General features: G+C 42.9%; 1 protein-coding gene across 1 annotated transcript in view; it reads right to left on the bottom strand.

Annotated features, from left to right (window-relative positions):
- Cul3 (cullin 3) overlaps positions 1 to 16,088 on the bottom strand; it is a 35,831-nt gene that overhangs the window by 13,574 nt on the left and 6,169 nt on the right. Inside the window, exons 5-11 of the mRNA XM_037436103.2 lie at positions 15,452 to 15,566; positions 12,353 to 12,532; positions 11,785 to 11,833; positions 10,417 to 10,913; positions 8,624 to 8,731; positions 2,533 to 2,657; positions 1,089 to 1,435 (exon numbers count right to left, since the gene is read on the bottom strand). Of these exons, the coding sequence (XP_037292000.1) occupies positions 1,089 to 1,435; positions 2,533 to 2,657; positions 8,624 to 8,731; positions 10,417 to 10,913; positions 11,785 to 11,833; positions 12,353 to 12,532; positions 15,452 to 15,566 (1,421 nt within the window). The remainder of the gene's footprint in view (positions 1 to 1,088; positions 1,436 to 2,532; positions 2,658 to 8,623; positions 8,732 to 10,416; positions 10,914 to 11,784; positions 11,834 to 12,352; positions 12,533 to 15,451; positions 15,567 to 16,088) is intronic.

The raw sequence follows: 16,088 nt of genomic DNA, 5'->3' as shown, positions 1-16,088 counted from the left end.
GAGCGATAAGAAGGAAGATGGTTAACCGCAGTTGCACTCGCTCCTATGAAAGCAGGACATTGAACACTATGAACAGTTTGCAAGGAGGGCTATCACAACCGCTAGTAAGGGTGCACTCTTACATTATTTTTTTTGGCTTGTCAGATAAAAAAAAAACTTTTTAGAAAATACCGATATGCTTTTCAAATCAACCGCTGTAGGTTTAACCACCACTGATAAGTAGCTTTCCATTGCGCCATAAAAAACTGGTTCAAGAAAAATCAGTTGTTTGTCCCACTTGTCTTGCAACTGCCTTTTCTCCTTGCAAATGAAGAAGCTTAAGCAGCAATAAAAGAGGAACTTGAGTGAATACTAGCGTTCGACCAATTTGCAAGGAGAAAATAAAGGTCGAGAGTTTTTTTTTTTTTCTTTTCAGGTACATCTACAAATTTGCACATAGTCATGAGTGGAAACAGTTGGCCAACTAAGTCAACAAAAGCACACATCTTGACACTGAATATTATACAAGATACGAAACACTATGCTCACATTATTGAGATAAATGTTACTGCCCTCGAATTTCTGAAGTGTAACTAAAATAGCAACGGAGACATTGTCAGCAAAAGAAATTAAAAACTCAACAAGAGAGAGTTCTAGCCCCATTTCTCTTCGCCGTAATCACCAACAAAAAGTCACAGTCCCCCATTGCAACACAGTAACATATGCCCAATCATATCTCCCAAGAACTTGTAATGAATGGAATTCCCTGCCTGCATCAATAACAAGCATCAATGAACCGATTCAATTTAAGAATGTCCTTAAAACAATGATTACCTAATTACCCCCTGTATGTTTGTTGAACAGCTTATTTGTATTGCTTTGTGCCTTCACCATGTAATAGAAATAAAATTAGTGTTATCATTTGCTTTATTATGATGTGAGTTGTTAGGAGTAATAATCTTTGTACCCCAATTAGTGACATTTTTATGCCATTTCCTTTATATTCCTTGTTTTTTTTCATTGTTGTGCATGCCCTTCCCCTCTGAAATGTACTGTGTACCCTGAGGGTAAAATAAATAAATAAATAAATAATTTAAGAGAATACTCACCAATTTCCTTGGTCTTGGGGCTCTTGATGAGAATGCGCTGTGAAGGCTTTCCCATCGCCAACGACTGAAGTGCACGCACCAGATCCTTTTCGGGGATGTCTGTCTCAGAAGCAATTTCCTCATAAAGCAGCCGGTCACGGCTGTTGAAGAGCATCAGAACACACATCTGATACGTAGACACTTGGATGACATGCTTGCGTGGTGCGCCTGCAGGCAAGTTCCCCACCGAAGATGACGATGCTTCATTCTCCTCCTTGCGCGGCCCATAGAACACTGCATTTAGATCCGCCCAGCCCAGCTGTGGCTGCAGAGTCAGCTGTCGACCACTGTGCTTGGCCAGGTAGAACCTGAAATATGATCATTATCTCTCTGAGCACCTGACCTCTTTCATGCTCATTTCACCCTTCTGGCACTTTCACATACTGCCACACTCCACAACGAAGTTTGGTTCGCAATCAGCACTTTGGCCCTGCCTCCAGTTGGTCTTATCTCTGCACAGTTGCTCTATTTAGGTATACCATGCATCAGACAGGTCAAATCAAATCTTTTTCTTTCGGTTTTACCAAACTTTACGAAAATTATAACACAACTACAGACTATGTTCACTCACTTAAAAAAAAAGCTGACTGAAATGAGTTAACATTCTGAAACCTTCCGGCATACTACCTACACCTTGAGCAAAGATTATACATTCATTGTGGTCAGTGGTTCACTATGGAAAGAGTACCACTTTTAATCATGCCTACTGCACTACCATTTCTTTATCTTGAAGCTTTTTTGGACTAGTTCATTTTTCTAGCATTTCTAGAAAAAAAAAACAATCAAGTGATCAATGCAAGCACGTGTACATACAGTTAAACCCCTTTATAAGAGGCATGCTCTGGGCAGCAATTCGTCTGTTATAAGAGATGTGTCTTATGAGCAGGGCACCACGTAGGCATTTCCTTATCAAACTGTTATTTACTGTAGGCACACTGGTGTCTCTTATGTTCACTTGCGTCTTATATCAGTCTCTCTTATAGAGTCGCTCATAATCATATGGTGGTTTTGGGATGTTAAACGCCACATATCAATCAATCAGTATCTCTTATGAAGGGGTTCAACAGTATCACCATTTAGAATAACTAATAAAACAACTCAAGGAATGCAGTTTGACATAACAGAGCTGCCTAGGCAAAGGTAACTCTCATGACAAAGCCATGTCTCCTTGTAAGAGACATTTACCTTTCAACAACTCTTCATTAAAGAAAAAAAGTTGTACTGCAGTGTGTGTGGCACTTTTGGGAGGTAACTCGGAGATGACACTAAATAAGGTAATTTTGCTACATCTTTTTCATTCCCATCAATGTCTGTAAATTAATAAACACCAGATAAAAAAAATCAGTGCCAATAAAATTAACATGGTTTCTTCACCGTTCCCCTTAAGAGAATAGTAGTTTCATACCTGCGAAAAGCCTCGAACGCGTTGCGAGGAGCTGTAGGAATGTTGCTTTTAGGTGTGGAGGCAGGCGTGGGCCAGAACCCCGTAGTGAGCACACGCACATTCAGGTCCACTCCGTACAAGTTCATCTGTCCACGTGAAAGAAGTAAGACCCATCAATACTAACCGTGTCAACATTCCATAAATATTCACACAATATAAATAAAATGTCAAATGAAGACATAATGACCCGACCCACACAGACACAGAGCAACATTAAATGTTCAGCAGAGTAGCCCAAAGCTTTCATGCAGTTAAATTATGCTGTTTGTAATAATGAATGACTTTAATCATTGATTACAGAAAACTACTGACACTATAATATTATGTACCGTGAGAACCGGTATATAGGTCGAATTTTTTTTTCCAAAAGACTCGATTAAAAGCCAACCCTCGTCTTATATACCGGTCATTGGCAGAAAAAAATGTGGAAGTCTCACAAGAATGGGTAGCTGAAGTCAGAAGCCTCCATTGCCATTGTGAGCACGAGCAGCGGTGCCAATGGGCAATGTAGGCTAGGCACCACCAATATGCCTACAGTGTACAGGCCAACAGTGTACTAGGAAGGCCATTTTGCTTCAGTTATCTTTGTCAGTCTGCTGTTTTCTTGTTTCTCTTTCCTTCAGAAATGCGTGGTAGTCGACAGCAGTTTACAATTGACTTTTCCAGAAATTGACGCGCGCCCTCCTACGGTTGCTGCAAAGCAATATGGGAAACCGGAGCGCCGGTGGAGTGTCGTCTGCTCGCGGAAGCGTTGGCTCACCCCGCTTCCCACAGAGTGTGGGCGTACGAATGCATGGTTGCCGGAATGTTGCACGTCATAACCCTGCTTCAATCTGCACTCACAGAAGAGGCACCGCCCAGAGCAATATACAGTCAGGAAAGACTAGTATCCTTGACTTATTAATGACTTTGGAAATTGTTCACATACCCGCGAAAATGCCCATTGAATTGGAAATTTTCCTCGGCTTTCGCGGCGAGTTCCCTGTGCTTCGTTGATAGTATTTCTGCGTAGCGGAAGTGTTTGTCATTTGTTTTATTGTCAGTATGACCGTACAGCTTCATTATTAGCCCTGTATGTCGGGGACTGTCACTCGTGATATGCTTCTGCGCGATACGCTGTGCAAGACCATGCACTTCGCGAATGATAATGTCAGAATTCCACCCTTATAAATGAGTTCGAGCCCTACTATGCTGTGTATATTTAAATACTACTTGCCTCTTTCAAATGCTACATGTGAGAAAGTTTGCACTTGGGACCCTGAGAGTAGTAAAAACCACCTACCAGCACGTCCATAGAGCGGATACTTCGCATGCAGTATTTGCTTTCAAACTGCGTAAAAAATGCTGTCTCTGCATAGTTCTTGTTTCCACGACTGTGAGTTGGAAATTAACGAATTTTGGACCTAACTGCACAACACTCGTCGGCAACGTCGAGTCATCAAAAAAACCACCGCGTGATGACAACATATACGACGTCCGACATTGCCACAAATTGTGACGTCATCAAAACATCACGTGACTTGATGTGACACGTCATCGCATGACATCCAAGCTTGGTGAAATGTGGTCTCATCATGGAGGCAATGCAAAATCAGTTTCGCACTGCCTCCATTTTTGGAGGCAAAGTAAGCTTCGTTAGGTACAGCAAGTTTTCAAAGGGTGGTGTGAATGGTGGCGGGCTGGGGCATCGGCCGGGGGTTGCATAAGAGGCACTGGCCCCCTTCAAGCCACACCGGCCCTGCCCATGCCCAAGCTACACCAGTGCTCTCCCCAAGCCGCAACGCAACACGGGTTTGCACCCCCATAAAACCATGCTGACATTTATAGACTAGCGAGGTAGGATCTGTACATCGACTGAGAAGAAAAAGATGGTTTTTTCCATTAAATCATCCTAGGCGAATGAATAGGGGACATTGTTAGTTTATAACGAGGTATCTAAGCCTCTCGCCTTAATGAATTTGCGTAGTTAATTACAGGGTAAGCTGCAAGCGTAAAATCCCAGCCCTGTAATCACAATGAGGACACAGATAACAAAGGTCCAACTTAGATGCAGCACCCCACACATCGAAGCCATGAAGTAGCACCAAGCAATGAACGAATATAAGTGTTGGGGCTTAACGTCTCAAAACCACCATGCAATTATGAGAGATGTCGTAGTGGAGGGCTCCAAAAATTCAAGCACAGTGGCCTAAAGCATTTTCGCCGCAATCGAAAATACGGCCGCCAAGGCCGGGATTCGACCCCGCGACCAGCGGGCTAGCAGCCGACTGTCTTAGCCACTAGACCACCGCACGTGGCGGGTAAGCAATGAATGAAACGTCCAGTGAATTTTACGTATTATCACATCCCAGAACCGAGCAAGTGCGTCCGACCCTTTCCTTATTCGGCATGTTCAGTGATGATTACGGTTATTTGCCATAAACAGCACAGTCTAGTATGCGTGAATGAAAGTCAGAGCGATCAGAAACATTTCTTCACAATAGCAGCTCCTTACACCAGCCAAAACCACCCACAGCATGTGATGAAAGCAGGCGAAAGCGGAAAAGCGTTGTCTACTCTGACCGCCGGTGCTCCGCTCTCCCATAATGCCCCAGCGCCGATCCACCAGGGGAAGGCGCAACGCTGTGATGACTGGAAAAGTCCATAGGCTTCAAGAAAAAAAGTTATCAAGTATGCCGAAGCGCATATCAACTTGGCGGCACAACGGGAATTCGGTGCATCAGAGAAAAGTGTCCGATACTGGAGGAGCCAAAAGCAGAGCATCACATCCTGCAGCAACCAAAAAAAAAAAAAAAAACAACTTCGTTTCGTAGACAGACTGCAGTACATTCCAAATTAGAACGCTACTCGCCAAATTCGTCCAGGAGCTGTGTGCAAGGTTGCTACCTGCGACAGCAGAGTGCATACGCATGAAAGCTATCAAGATAGCACGACACTCTGGGCTCTCAAGGATGCTACTCAAGGGCTCGCCATCGTGGGTGCGCCGATATATGAAGTGAAAGGGCTCTGCGCTGAGGCGGCGTACTTCCGTGTGCCAAAAAGATTTCGATAACAAGCTGATCAAGTATCATTGCTTCGTCATCAGGCTCCGACAACAGCATTTCTACATGATGGCATACATGGGCAACGCTAACGAAACTCCGACCCGGTTCAATATGCCTTCGAACCAGACTGTGACCGCTAAAGGATCCAAGCAAGTGAAGCTGTTAACAATTTGGGCAACGAGCTTTCACGTTTTACAGTGATGCTCGCGTGCACAGCCCCCTTATATCATTTTCAAGAGAAAAAGGCTTCCAAAAGAAGACTTTTCTCGAGATGTTGTGAAAACGAAAAGGAGTTCATGAATGATTCCCTCATGCTTTAGTGGATCCGGCTCGTGTGGAATCGGCGACCTGGTGTGCTCTTTAAGGGGAGATGCTACTTGAAGACACTTTCTTTAATATTCACCCCAGAGGAATGAAACTTGAGCTGTTTATGGAACTTTTTATGCTGGTTTCAAATATATAATTAGTTTTCTTGCAAGTTACACACTTTTAGCTCTGCAACATGACAAAGTGAGAACCTTAACCTTTTTGCCCCCCCCCCCCTCTTTTCATCCCTAAAATTCTGTAATTTTTTACCATTCATAGTTCATAATGCTTCAAATAAAGTCTAGAATGCAAATAACTAATTAGAAAGCACATACAAAATATGTAATGTGCGTGAAAAATAATAGTCGCTAAAAGTCCATATTTCACCTGTCCTAGTAAGGATATACATACAATCTTTTTATTATACAATAAAATGTTGAAATTTAAACTAGATAATTGGATTTGTCATACTTTGGAAAAAATTTGGGCAAAATTTGACGCAGATCCGAGCACTAGAAATGCCCGAAAAAGAAGGGGCACATGGAATGTGTTTTGAAAAAAAAAAAAGAGTTAAAAAAAAAGTTAAAATTGAGTTTTTATTTATGAAAGATATTATTAAATCAGATGAAGTTTGCACACCAAAAACAACAATCCTTCTCGTAGTGGCCACTGCGACTAAAATACACCAGCACCATGGATTTGTCCCTCTCGGCGTTTTCGAGCCGATTCCTCACAGACAGGGCCATGAAACGCTTGCCAAACTTCCGCTCCATCTGGCACAGCCTTGTGCCAACTGCAAGCTAGGAAGAAGTTCGACAGGACTGCGAAATCCAAACTAAGTCTAGCGTCATGCAGTTTTGCAGCCATGTTTGTGCCACATACCGCCGTACATAATGGCAATGTCGTCACTGCTAAGTACCCTCACTGCGAGCTCTTTCGACCTCTCAAGATTAGTGCTGACGTCATCCATTGCTGCATCACGAACTTTCTGGCTGACGGTGGTGAATGACTTTGATGCACTGACTTTTGCAAGCCCACAACTGCCGCAAATCGGACCAGCTGCTCGTAGCCTATTCCTAGAGAGCGCGCCGCACAACGGCTTTCACTTGCGAGCAATGCCTTTTTTCATTCATAACGCAGATAATTACACGAGAAAAGCATTTTCAGCTGCGCTGCTCGACAAGACATGGACCCCACAAATAGGCTTCACAGCACATACAGGCGCGCAGCAGCCAATGGCGGTCCCCGATTCGTACCATGTGATAAGCCAGTCGCGGCGCTCCAAAAACGCACAGAAGAGTGATTCTTTTTATTATTTCTTGCGCTGCATCAGCGAGAGAAACTGTTGTTATTTGAAGAGTGAGGCTCGACTCTTCGACTCATGCGATCAACAATGGATAGCGGCGGCGCATTACCGGCGGCAAGGTGCTCGAAGAATGCACACTTTCGACCTTTTAACAGGCACCTTGTGCTCTAGATAAAATTTTAAAGCATTTCCAGTTAAGTCTCTACCTGTAATATTTTTTTCAAAACAGTAGAGGTACTAATCTTGTCAAAACAGGCGAAAATAAAAAATCGGTAATTTTGAAAAAAACTCGTTTTTCGACCTGCATCTTCCCTTAAGTGACCGAGATTGTTGGTGCTCAAGTCGTTTCGAGGTCACCTCACAGCGGATGTAAAGGGGGCTCTGACCAATGGCAAGACTGACCTTGTCATGATCACCGGGGGACTACCATCAATCCTCCAGGCACTGGACCTAGTGCTCAACAAACCCTTCAAAGGTTGCGCGCGTGAGCTCTACAATGAGTGGATGCTGGGCGACTATCTCAAAACTTCTGTTGGCCGCCTACAACGTCTACCACTTGCGACCGTTTGTGACTGGGTGTCATCAACCTGGAAGTTTCTCCAGGAAGGGTTGGTATGAAAGCATTTCCGCAACTGCAGCATTAGGAACACATTGAATAGGACGAAGGAAGATGCACTCTTGGACGTAACTAGTGAGAAACAAACGTCGGACTCAAGTTCAGATGAGTCTGAGTGACAGCACTTTGTGGCCTTCTGGCATTTAACTACATAAGATTAATATCAAAATACGGTTGAATCCCTTTATAAAAAGCATGCTCCGGGCAGCAGTTTTTGTCTTTTATATCAGATGTCTCTTATAAGCAGGGTACCTCGTATGCATTTTCTTATGAACCCATATTTTACTGTAGGCACACCGACATCTCTTATACCCATTTGTCTCTTATATCAGTCTTTTTTATAAAGAGATTCGACTGTAAAAAGACGTGTCACCACAGTGCAGCTGGTTGTGTTTTGTATTTATCAAGGTGAGGGTGGGTGCACTGCAATACTTTGTGATTTTGGAGATTCAAGGTTGGCGGGGTTGACCTATATACCGGTCTGACCTATATTCCAGTTTTTACGGTAGCAACATGTTGATGACGCAATGCGATCATGAGAAAGCTCCCACTGAATTTCACCATGAAAAGCATTCTCTAGCAAGCCGTAGCCATGAAAACCACAATAAAGGACTTGACTATGAACCCGGCAACAAATGTTGGATTACAATAGAGAACTATTCGTTTCAAACAATGCCTTAAGTGTTACGACTGCATTACAGAAATTTGATATCAAACATGGCCAGACATTTTTTTTAACACAAAACATTGAGAAGATAAAAGCTCAAGGATGCTACTTACATTGGAAGAGGCCACAGCAGCTTTGAATTCATCCATCATTGTGTTTGAGACTGACATGTCCTTGAACATGCCTTCCAATTTAGAGGTAAACTGGCAACCACATTCAGTCTGCAAGGACACACGTCGTGTTACTTCAATCCAGCAAAAGTATTCTGATTTCACTAGCAGACTACACGACAGAAAATATACAAAGGGCAGCCAACAACACTACTCATCATGAAATACCAAACATCAATTACACAGACTAGCAGCACCAAAGCTACCACAAAACTTCATTATTTCAAGCTTCAAATGAATGACGGATTTCTTTCAACAAGCGGGTGTTCGAGGCAGAGCAAGATGCTCTGACACAAATTCATGATTTGAATGTATGCAATGCAGTTGTATTGAACTTCCTTGACTGCATGCAAGCAAGAAGCCTTGCCATAGAAGCATTTATCCATTTGATCCTTATACAGACGCGTCTACTTTAATGGGAACACCTGAGTGCACAGGATGTTTAGATTTCGCTATCTCACGGAACCATAGTAGCTTAGAGATGCATAAGACTACAGGTACTTGAAAGTTCCGACTTAACTTGACAGACTAGTGATGTTTACACAGACTGTTTTCATAACCACTTGCTCTTAGAGAGCCATCAGTATTGATGGTGTGCCTTCAAGTTTTCCCTTGAACAGTTGACGGTACTGTACATCAGCATAGCATAATTTTGGGAGTTTATACGAGCGAGAATTATAATATGATTGAGGTACACAGTAGTGAGAAACTCTAGGGTAATTTTGACCGCCGAAGGGTTTTTTAACATGCAGCTAGATTTAGTTAACAGAAAGAACATTTGATACACATAAGAAATGCAAACATGAGAATGTAAACATAGCAAATTTTTCTTTCCATTTATTGCTATGCATGATGCTAGGGAGATTATTTCAAGGCTTAGAGCCTTGAGTACCCTTAGCATCTAGCCAAACCTCGATCTCACCTCACCTTGAAGTAATCTGGAGCAAGTAGCATTGAAGTTTTCACAGAGATTGGGTTTTATTCAGAAAGAATAGTGTACGCACTTATATGTTGTTGTTCCACTATATACCAAGTGCACATTACTCTTACAGCTAGTTACTGCTGTCAAAAACACAATATAACTGCAGATTTTTTTTTATTCAAGTACCTTAATGGCCTGAGTAGGTATTACATAGGGAAGATATAATACAATAAAGCTGTTGCAAGTGCAGCATACATATTCAATAAAAAATAAAATGTTTGATATAAATATACAGATACTCAAATACACACATGCATACATATTTAGACATAGCATAACATAAAAGAGCACTGTCATGAATACACCTCAGTCTTTCCCCAGAATATACTCGATGCCGCCAATTTTCATTACTCAAAAAGGTACTGTACACACAGACTGACACATGAAAAGTCGAAAAATTAGGGCTAAGTAATGCGCATCATTTTGTTTCTAATGTCTTCAGTTTGTGCCATGTTGGCACGAAACTGACTCTTAACACTTGCATGATAGCCACCATTTCCTTTGGTGGCCAGATTAGCAGTGCCATACTGTGTTTAACACAAGCAATTGCTCATAGCAGGTGTTACACTTGAAAAAAAATGTGTTTCAATCAGCCAGCACTGTACGGTTACAATGAAACTTGAAAGGAAAAGGAAAGTCAAAGGAAAATATTAGCTAGGTTTTATAGCGACAGGGAACTTGTACAATGGGGTACTGAGGCAAACACCATTGGCCATGCATCAAAATCCCAAGCTATGGTGATACAGCCACTTGCCTTGAGCTTGGAGATCATGTTCTTCTCAGAGTCATCGGAGACGCTCTTGTTGAGCAGTAACCGCTTGGCCAGGTGCTGCTTGTAGTATCGCTCAAACAAGTCCTTCTCCTGTAGGTAGCGAAACAGCACCATGGTTTTGTCGAGCACCTGCTCAATCTCCTGCTCAGTCATGCCCTTCAGCCCCTTCTTGAGCTTATCGTCCACAAACAGGGACAGGTACTCGGGCGACTTGCGGTTCAGGTTGAGGAAGTACTCAAAGTCACTGGCAATCATCTGCTTGAACTGGCGCTCGCCGTTGAAGGAGTGGTGCAGAAAGTGGTCGAAGCGATCCTTCAGGTCCAGAAGGTTCTGCACGAAACTCAGGGCGTCCCCCTTGCCACCATCCTCTTCGGTCACCAATGACTTGCCCTGCTCACGCAGATACTGGCTCACACAGTCTACCACTGTCTTGAGGCCGTCCTGGACCCGGTTGAAGAGGCGGAACATTCGTGCCAAGTCTGCATAGCAAAAACACACATGGCCACTGCGTGAGATCAACAGTAACACTGTGAATAAGTTCTCACACTTACAAACAGCCTCAAGCTGCCTAACCACTCATTAAGAACCTCTTTGTTTCTCATCCATAAAACATAATTCACAAACCCGGAAATGGAACGTGATCTTTTTGCACTGCACCTACATCAACACGAATCGGCCACAGTTTTAAGGTCCAAGAGCCAAGTAGTTTTCAAATCAACATTTTCATAAATTCATTTCTGCCAAAGACAGCATCTAAGAGGAACCACTTCCCAGCCTCCGTCACCAACAATCCAGACCATCTTTTCAAGCTGCCTTGCGAAACATTCCTCTCTGTAATGCTGTTTTACATTGAGAATTTTTAAATAAATGTTCGTAGGGGTTATTTTCCTAAACTAGAGCATGATCAGAGACATGTCGTAGTGCAGGATTCCAGAATGTTTTTGACCACCTGGAACACAGACTTAAGCAGTAGTACACAGACTTTCTTGCATTTAGCCAAAATGAAAAGGCCGCCACCGTGGCCCAGAATTAAATTTACATCCTTGAGCTTGGCGGCCAAACACCACATCTTCTAAGACTAAACCACCACAGCAGGTAAGTCTTTATGAGTGCACCGGGAAAAAAAAAGTTCCACAAGCTAGATTACAGATAGTGCAGTGCAAACAAAAATCCTTAAAAAATATTTCAGCTAGTTGAGTAACACTGATGTTTCATGCCTTGTATGAACCAGCTCCCTTGAAATCTGTGCTAATTCTTCCATTCTTCCAGCCATAATGACTATTTTATTATATTCAGACTCAAAACAATCGAAACATCATACATGCAAAAGAGTTAAAAGAAATGTCTCACCCTCCGTTTTCTGATTCTTGAGCATATGCACAACACCAGAGTTTTCCATCTGTAGCAAAGGGGAGTAAGCGAATGAAGAGCAATGAGATGGAGATGACAATAAATGTCTAGGGGAGTAAGCGAATGAAGAGCAATGAGATGGAGATGACAATAAATATCTAGGGAGTAAGCGAATGAAGAGCAATGAGATGGAGATGACAATAAATATCTTAATTCCAAAGACCTTCAAGGAAAGACTGCTATCAGCCAAAGGTTTTAGTTCTAAAGCCACTGCTACGACAAAGCAAATATCCCTCTCGCAAACTTTTACAATCACAGGAAGAACAACTGAACGTATAGGAAACAATGCGCTAGATGTTGTTACAAATAACTTTTCTTTAGTAAAGCTTCACACAACACTCCTGTAATCATGAAAGGCAAGCTGAAACTCGCGTGTCTTTAAGAAACCTTGCGAGCGTTCACAATACAGACATGAAAGCAAAAAACAAGCCAAAAATAGTCAAATTTATCAACTTTGTCAATCCACACTTAAGAAAGAATAAGTGACTGGGTGAAACAAAAGAGTTACCTCAACAATTGTCTTCATGTGGTTGGTAATGAGTTCCTTTTCAACCACCTGCACAATAAGCTCTTCGGTGAACTCGTCCAGGTAATGCTTTGCTCGTTCCGCCTCTTCGTTGATGCGCTGCTCCACTTTCTTGATGTACACACAGGCACTGTTCTCCGTCAGAAATTTTTGGCTCTCCGCCTGCATACACATGTGTTTTCACCCAGAGGGAAGGAATGACGATCTTGCTGTCTAGCTAAAGCTCTGATGAGTTACAGTCGATCTTGGATATATCGAATTATTGGCTATATCGAACAGTTGAAAAATTCTCTTGAACTTTTCATGCAAAGGCATGGGACCGGTGCACCCATACATCGAACTTCAGCACAGCGGGACATCCGCTATATCGAACGCTGCGCCGCGCCAAAGCCCAGAAAGTGCATTTTCCCTAGCAAATATATATTGATCAATTTTATGACCTGTTCTAACAAGTTCCGATCTTTTTCGCATGCAAGCGACAAAAAAAAAAAGTACGAGTGTTATTCCATCGCGCTGATCTGGTTCGTAGCGCAGCACTTGCTACATTTGTAGGTTTGATGCGTGATCTGCAGGTCTTAGCGCGCGGACATGATGTTTTCCAAAAGATCGATTGCCGAGGGCATTAAAATGAGAATGGGAAGTGACTCGGCGATCTCAGTGCAATGTTCGCATGTGGTTCGCATTCCCTTCCTTGTTGTTAGCGCACAATGGCATGCAAGCCTAAAAAGCATGGCCTTCGAGATGTGCTACCTTGTCACATATTTTTTGCTTTTTCGGTTTCAATACACGTGTCTCGGAGGCTACGCTTTTTTTATCTTTTCGCATCAAAGCTGCTAAAAGCAGCGGCTGCCAGCTACAAAGCCATAGTTGCATCGATATCGCCAACATGTTGACGGTGAGAACTCGGACGAACTCTGCGTTGCGTCTTTTGCTCCTTGTGGTTTTGTGCACTTCTTCCCTCGTTCCTGATAAATCCTCATTCAGGAGTTTAACTGAACGTTGACCCGCATGTAGCGATATAAAATATGACTGGCGTTTGGAGCGACGTCAAGTGAAACACTGTGTTGTAAACGTTCCTTGCGGGCCAGGTGATGACTTCGGGTGCGTCCTGACCACTAACAATGGCAAGTACCTCAGCGAATTATGAGATTTCCAGCACCATCTCGGACAGAAGCGACTTCATCGGTACAGATGGTGATGTTGCCTTTTCTGACTGCATCGATGCTGAGATTTTGGCTGCCGGTACCACGAAAGTGTACTCGTGCGTGTGTGACGAATATGCAAACGCCTTCGCTGCCACCGCTAACCAAGCTTTTTCTGGGCTACAAAGCTTGCGTCGGCATTCTGCATCAACCGACGTTGTGGCCGAAGGAGCTAAGATCACGTATTTGAAAAGCTTCAATGATATTAAGGATGACTGGAACTTGACAGCGCGCAAGAAGACAAGTTTACGGACTAAATAAAGTGCGGTAACTTGCAGTTCGCACTTTGTTTTTGAGCGAATCGCTATCTTAGCCCTTGTAACGATTTTAGAGGCCTGAAATTCTTCAATTTAGGGCTTAAATATGCATATTTTGTATTTCGAATTCTCAATATATCGAACTATTTCGCGATCCCCTTCGAATTCGATATATCCAGGATCGACTGTATTATATACCATAGCAATGCAGCTCTCCTCATTAGCGGATGCAACACACAAAAATTTGTTTAAGACGTTGAGCACCGATAAAGTCAAACAATGATATAGTGGGCATTGCTAAACGCATACAATCAATCACAACAGTTCTACGTGTTGAAGCCACTGAACAACATATACACTTAAACCTGCCTACAACGAACCTCCATACAATGAATTCTTCGATGTTACAACATTTTTCTATTCCCTACCATTACTCTATAGAAGTGGATGCATTTGCGGCATTTGTTTAACGAAGTGGCAGCGGGAGACACCCTTAATATAAATAAACTTTGCCTGCTGACAACTGAGCGATTATACCACGAATAGTCAGTTTGGCAGGCATGCACCTTCCGCAGTTTCCCCGCCGCCGACGAAGCCCCGGTGAAAGCAAGGCGAGAGCGAGCGCTCGTTAATGTGTGCAACCCTGCACCTTTCAAGCCTATGTTTCTGCCTTCGTTGGCGCATGTGTGCTACTTCCCCACCCTACACATCTTATCCAGCTGCTCACGCGTGCCACCAATGGAGTAGCCACCAGACTAACCATGCCGACAGGGATGTCAACACCATTGATTAGTTGTTGCGAGTCTCTGAACTGCACTCTGTTAACGTGACCACTAGCCCCTCTTCCCTCCCACTTTTCAAATTCTTGCTTTTGTGCTGTTACACTACAGTCCCTAGAGCTGTACTTCGAGTTTGTGCCGTATTGGAGAGCGCTTTTCTGAATGTTTTGTGGTATCCGGGTCATTCACTATTTGTTTGTGCATGTTTTCACTGCCCAGGCGTTCGGCAGCCCCTAACGACATGCAACTTTTCGTGTGTGTGTGTGTTTGTGTCCCCCTCCCTTAATGCGGTCAACTGTATCATCTCTACCGAGAAGATGTCGGATTAAGCGCTAGTGGCAACTTCTCAGACCACGATGACTACGGATTTTTCGAAGTCAGACATCCTGCGCTTTGGCATGTGGTGCCACATCGAATTTCGGTCGTGGGCTCTGAGATGGTCTCCGGCAAGGCGCCAACATGGAGTTGTCAAAGATCACAGCTAGACAATGATGAAGCAGCATTGTATTGATGTCCTACGAACCTTCAGCATTACCATCCATCACAAACAAGCAAGAGAGCAAATTAACACAGCTTTTTTTTCTGCTAAATAAATGTTTAGAGTAAGCTCTACCTTCAGTTCACATTTTGTTCAATTTTTGCATTTCTTCCAGTAACTTTTATGCTGAAACTGCACATTACAAAAATGTGTTTGTAATGTATGTTGGGGGGAGTTTGTCGATTTTGTCATATCCAGGTTTAACTATTTACACGCCGAAGTGACCACAAAAACCATTTAGAGCTTCATGATATTTAGTCAAAAAAGTCCTAAGAAGACCGCTCACAAGAAAGATGTTAGCTTACCATATAGAATTCTGCAGATTGTGCTAGGAAGGGCCGCTCGAAGTCTTCCTCATAGACTGACCTTGAATCAATCCCTAAGTGTACCAGCATTTGGCAGGCGTTCTTGATGGCTAGCCTAAGAATAAAAGAAAAAGACGTCACCTGTTTCTAACCATGCGGATGAAAATGGGGCTATGCTAAATCAAAGACACAAATCAGTAAAAGAAAGCCACCAAAACGCTACACAATGCCTACCTGACCAAATGTTCATTTCCTAGATTCTTCCAGAAAAATCTCGTACTTGTGCACAATTAAACAATCGAATCGATTGAAAGAAACAATCGGAACAACCAAAAGAAACGCTTTTTGAGGTTCTGCATAGCACATATATTCATTTCTGCATATCCTACTTACTTTACTTTTTTCTTTCAAGAGTCAGCAATACCAACATTAGTTCAGAAGAAGGGCTGCCATCAAGGCTCTGCCGCTAAAGTGCTCCAACAGACAAAGTTGCTGGTAGGGCTGGTTTGGGGTGAACACTCGAAAAGCCCCTTTGATCAAAATTAATTTAGAGTGGCTCATTTTTATAGCCTCCACATCGTCTCTGAGACAATAGAGACAGAGCCACTCGCAGTTCCTGCATTTTATTAATAAAAGA

This window comes from Rhipicephalus microplus, chromosome 1, assembly GCF_043290135.1.
Source record: "Rhipicephalus microplus isolate Deutch F79 chromosome 1, USDA_Rmic, whole genome shotgun sequence".
NCBI lineage: Eukaryota > Metazoa > Arthropoda > Arachnida > Ixodida > Ixodidae > Rhipicephalus > Rhipicephalus microplus.
Note: the sequence above shows the minus strand (reverse complement) of the source record. Positions and strands in the feature narration are given on the sequence as shown.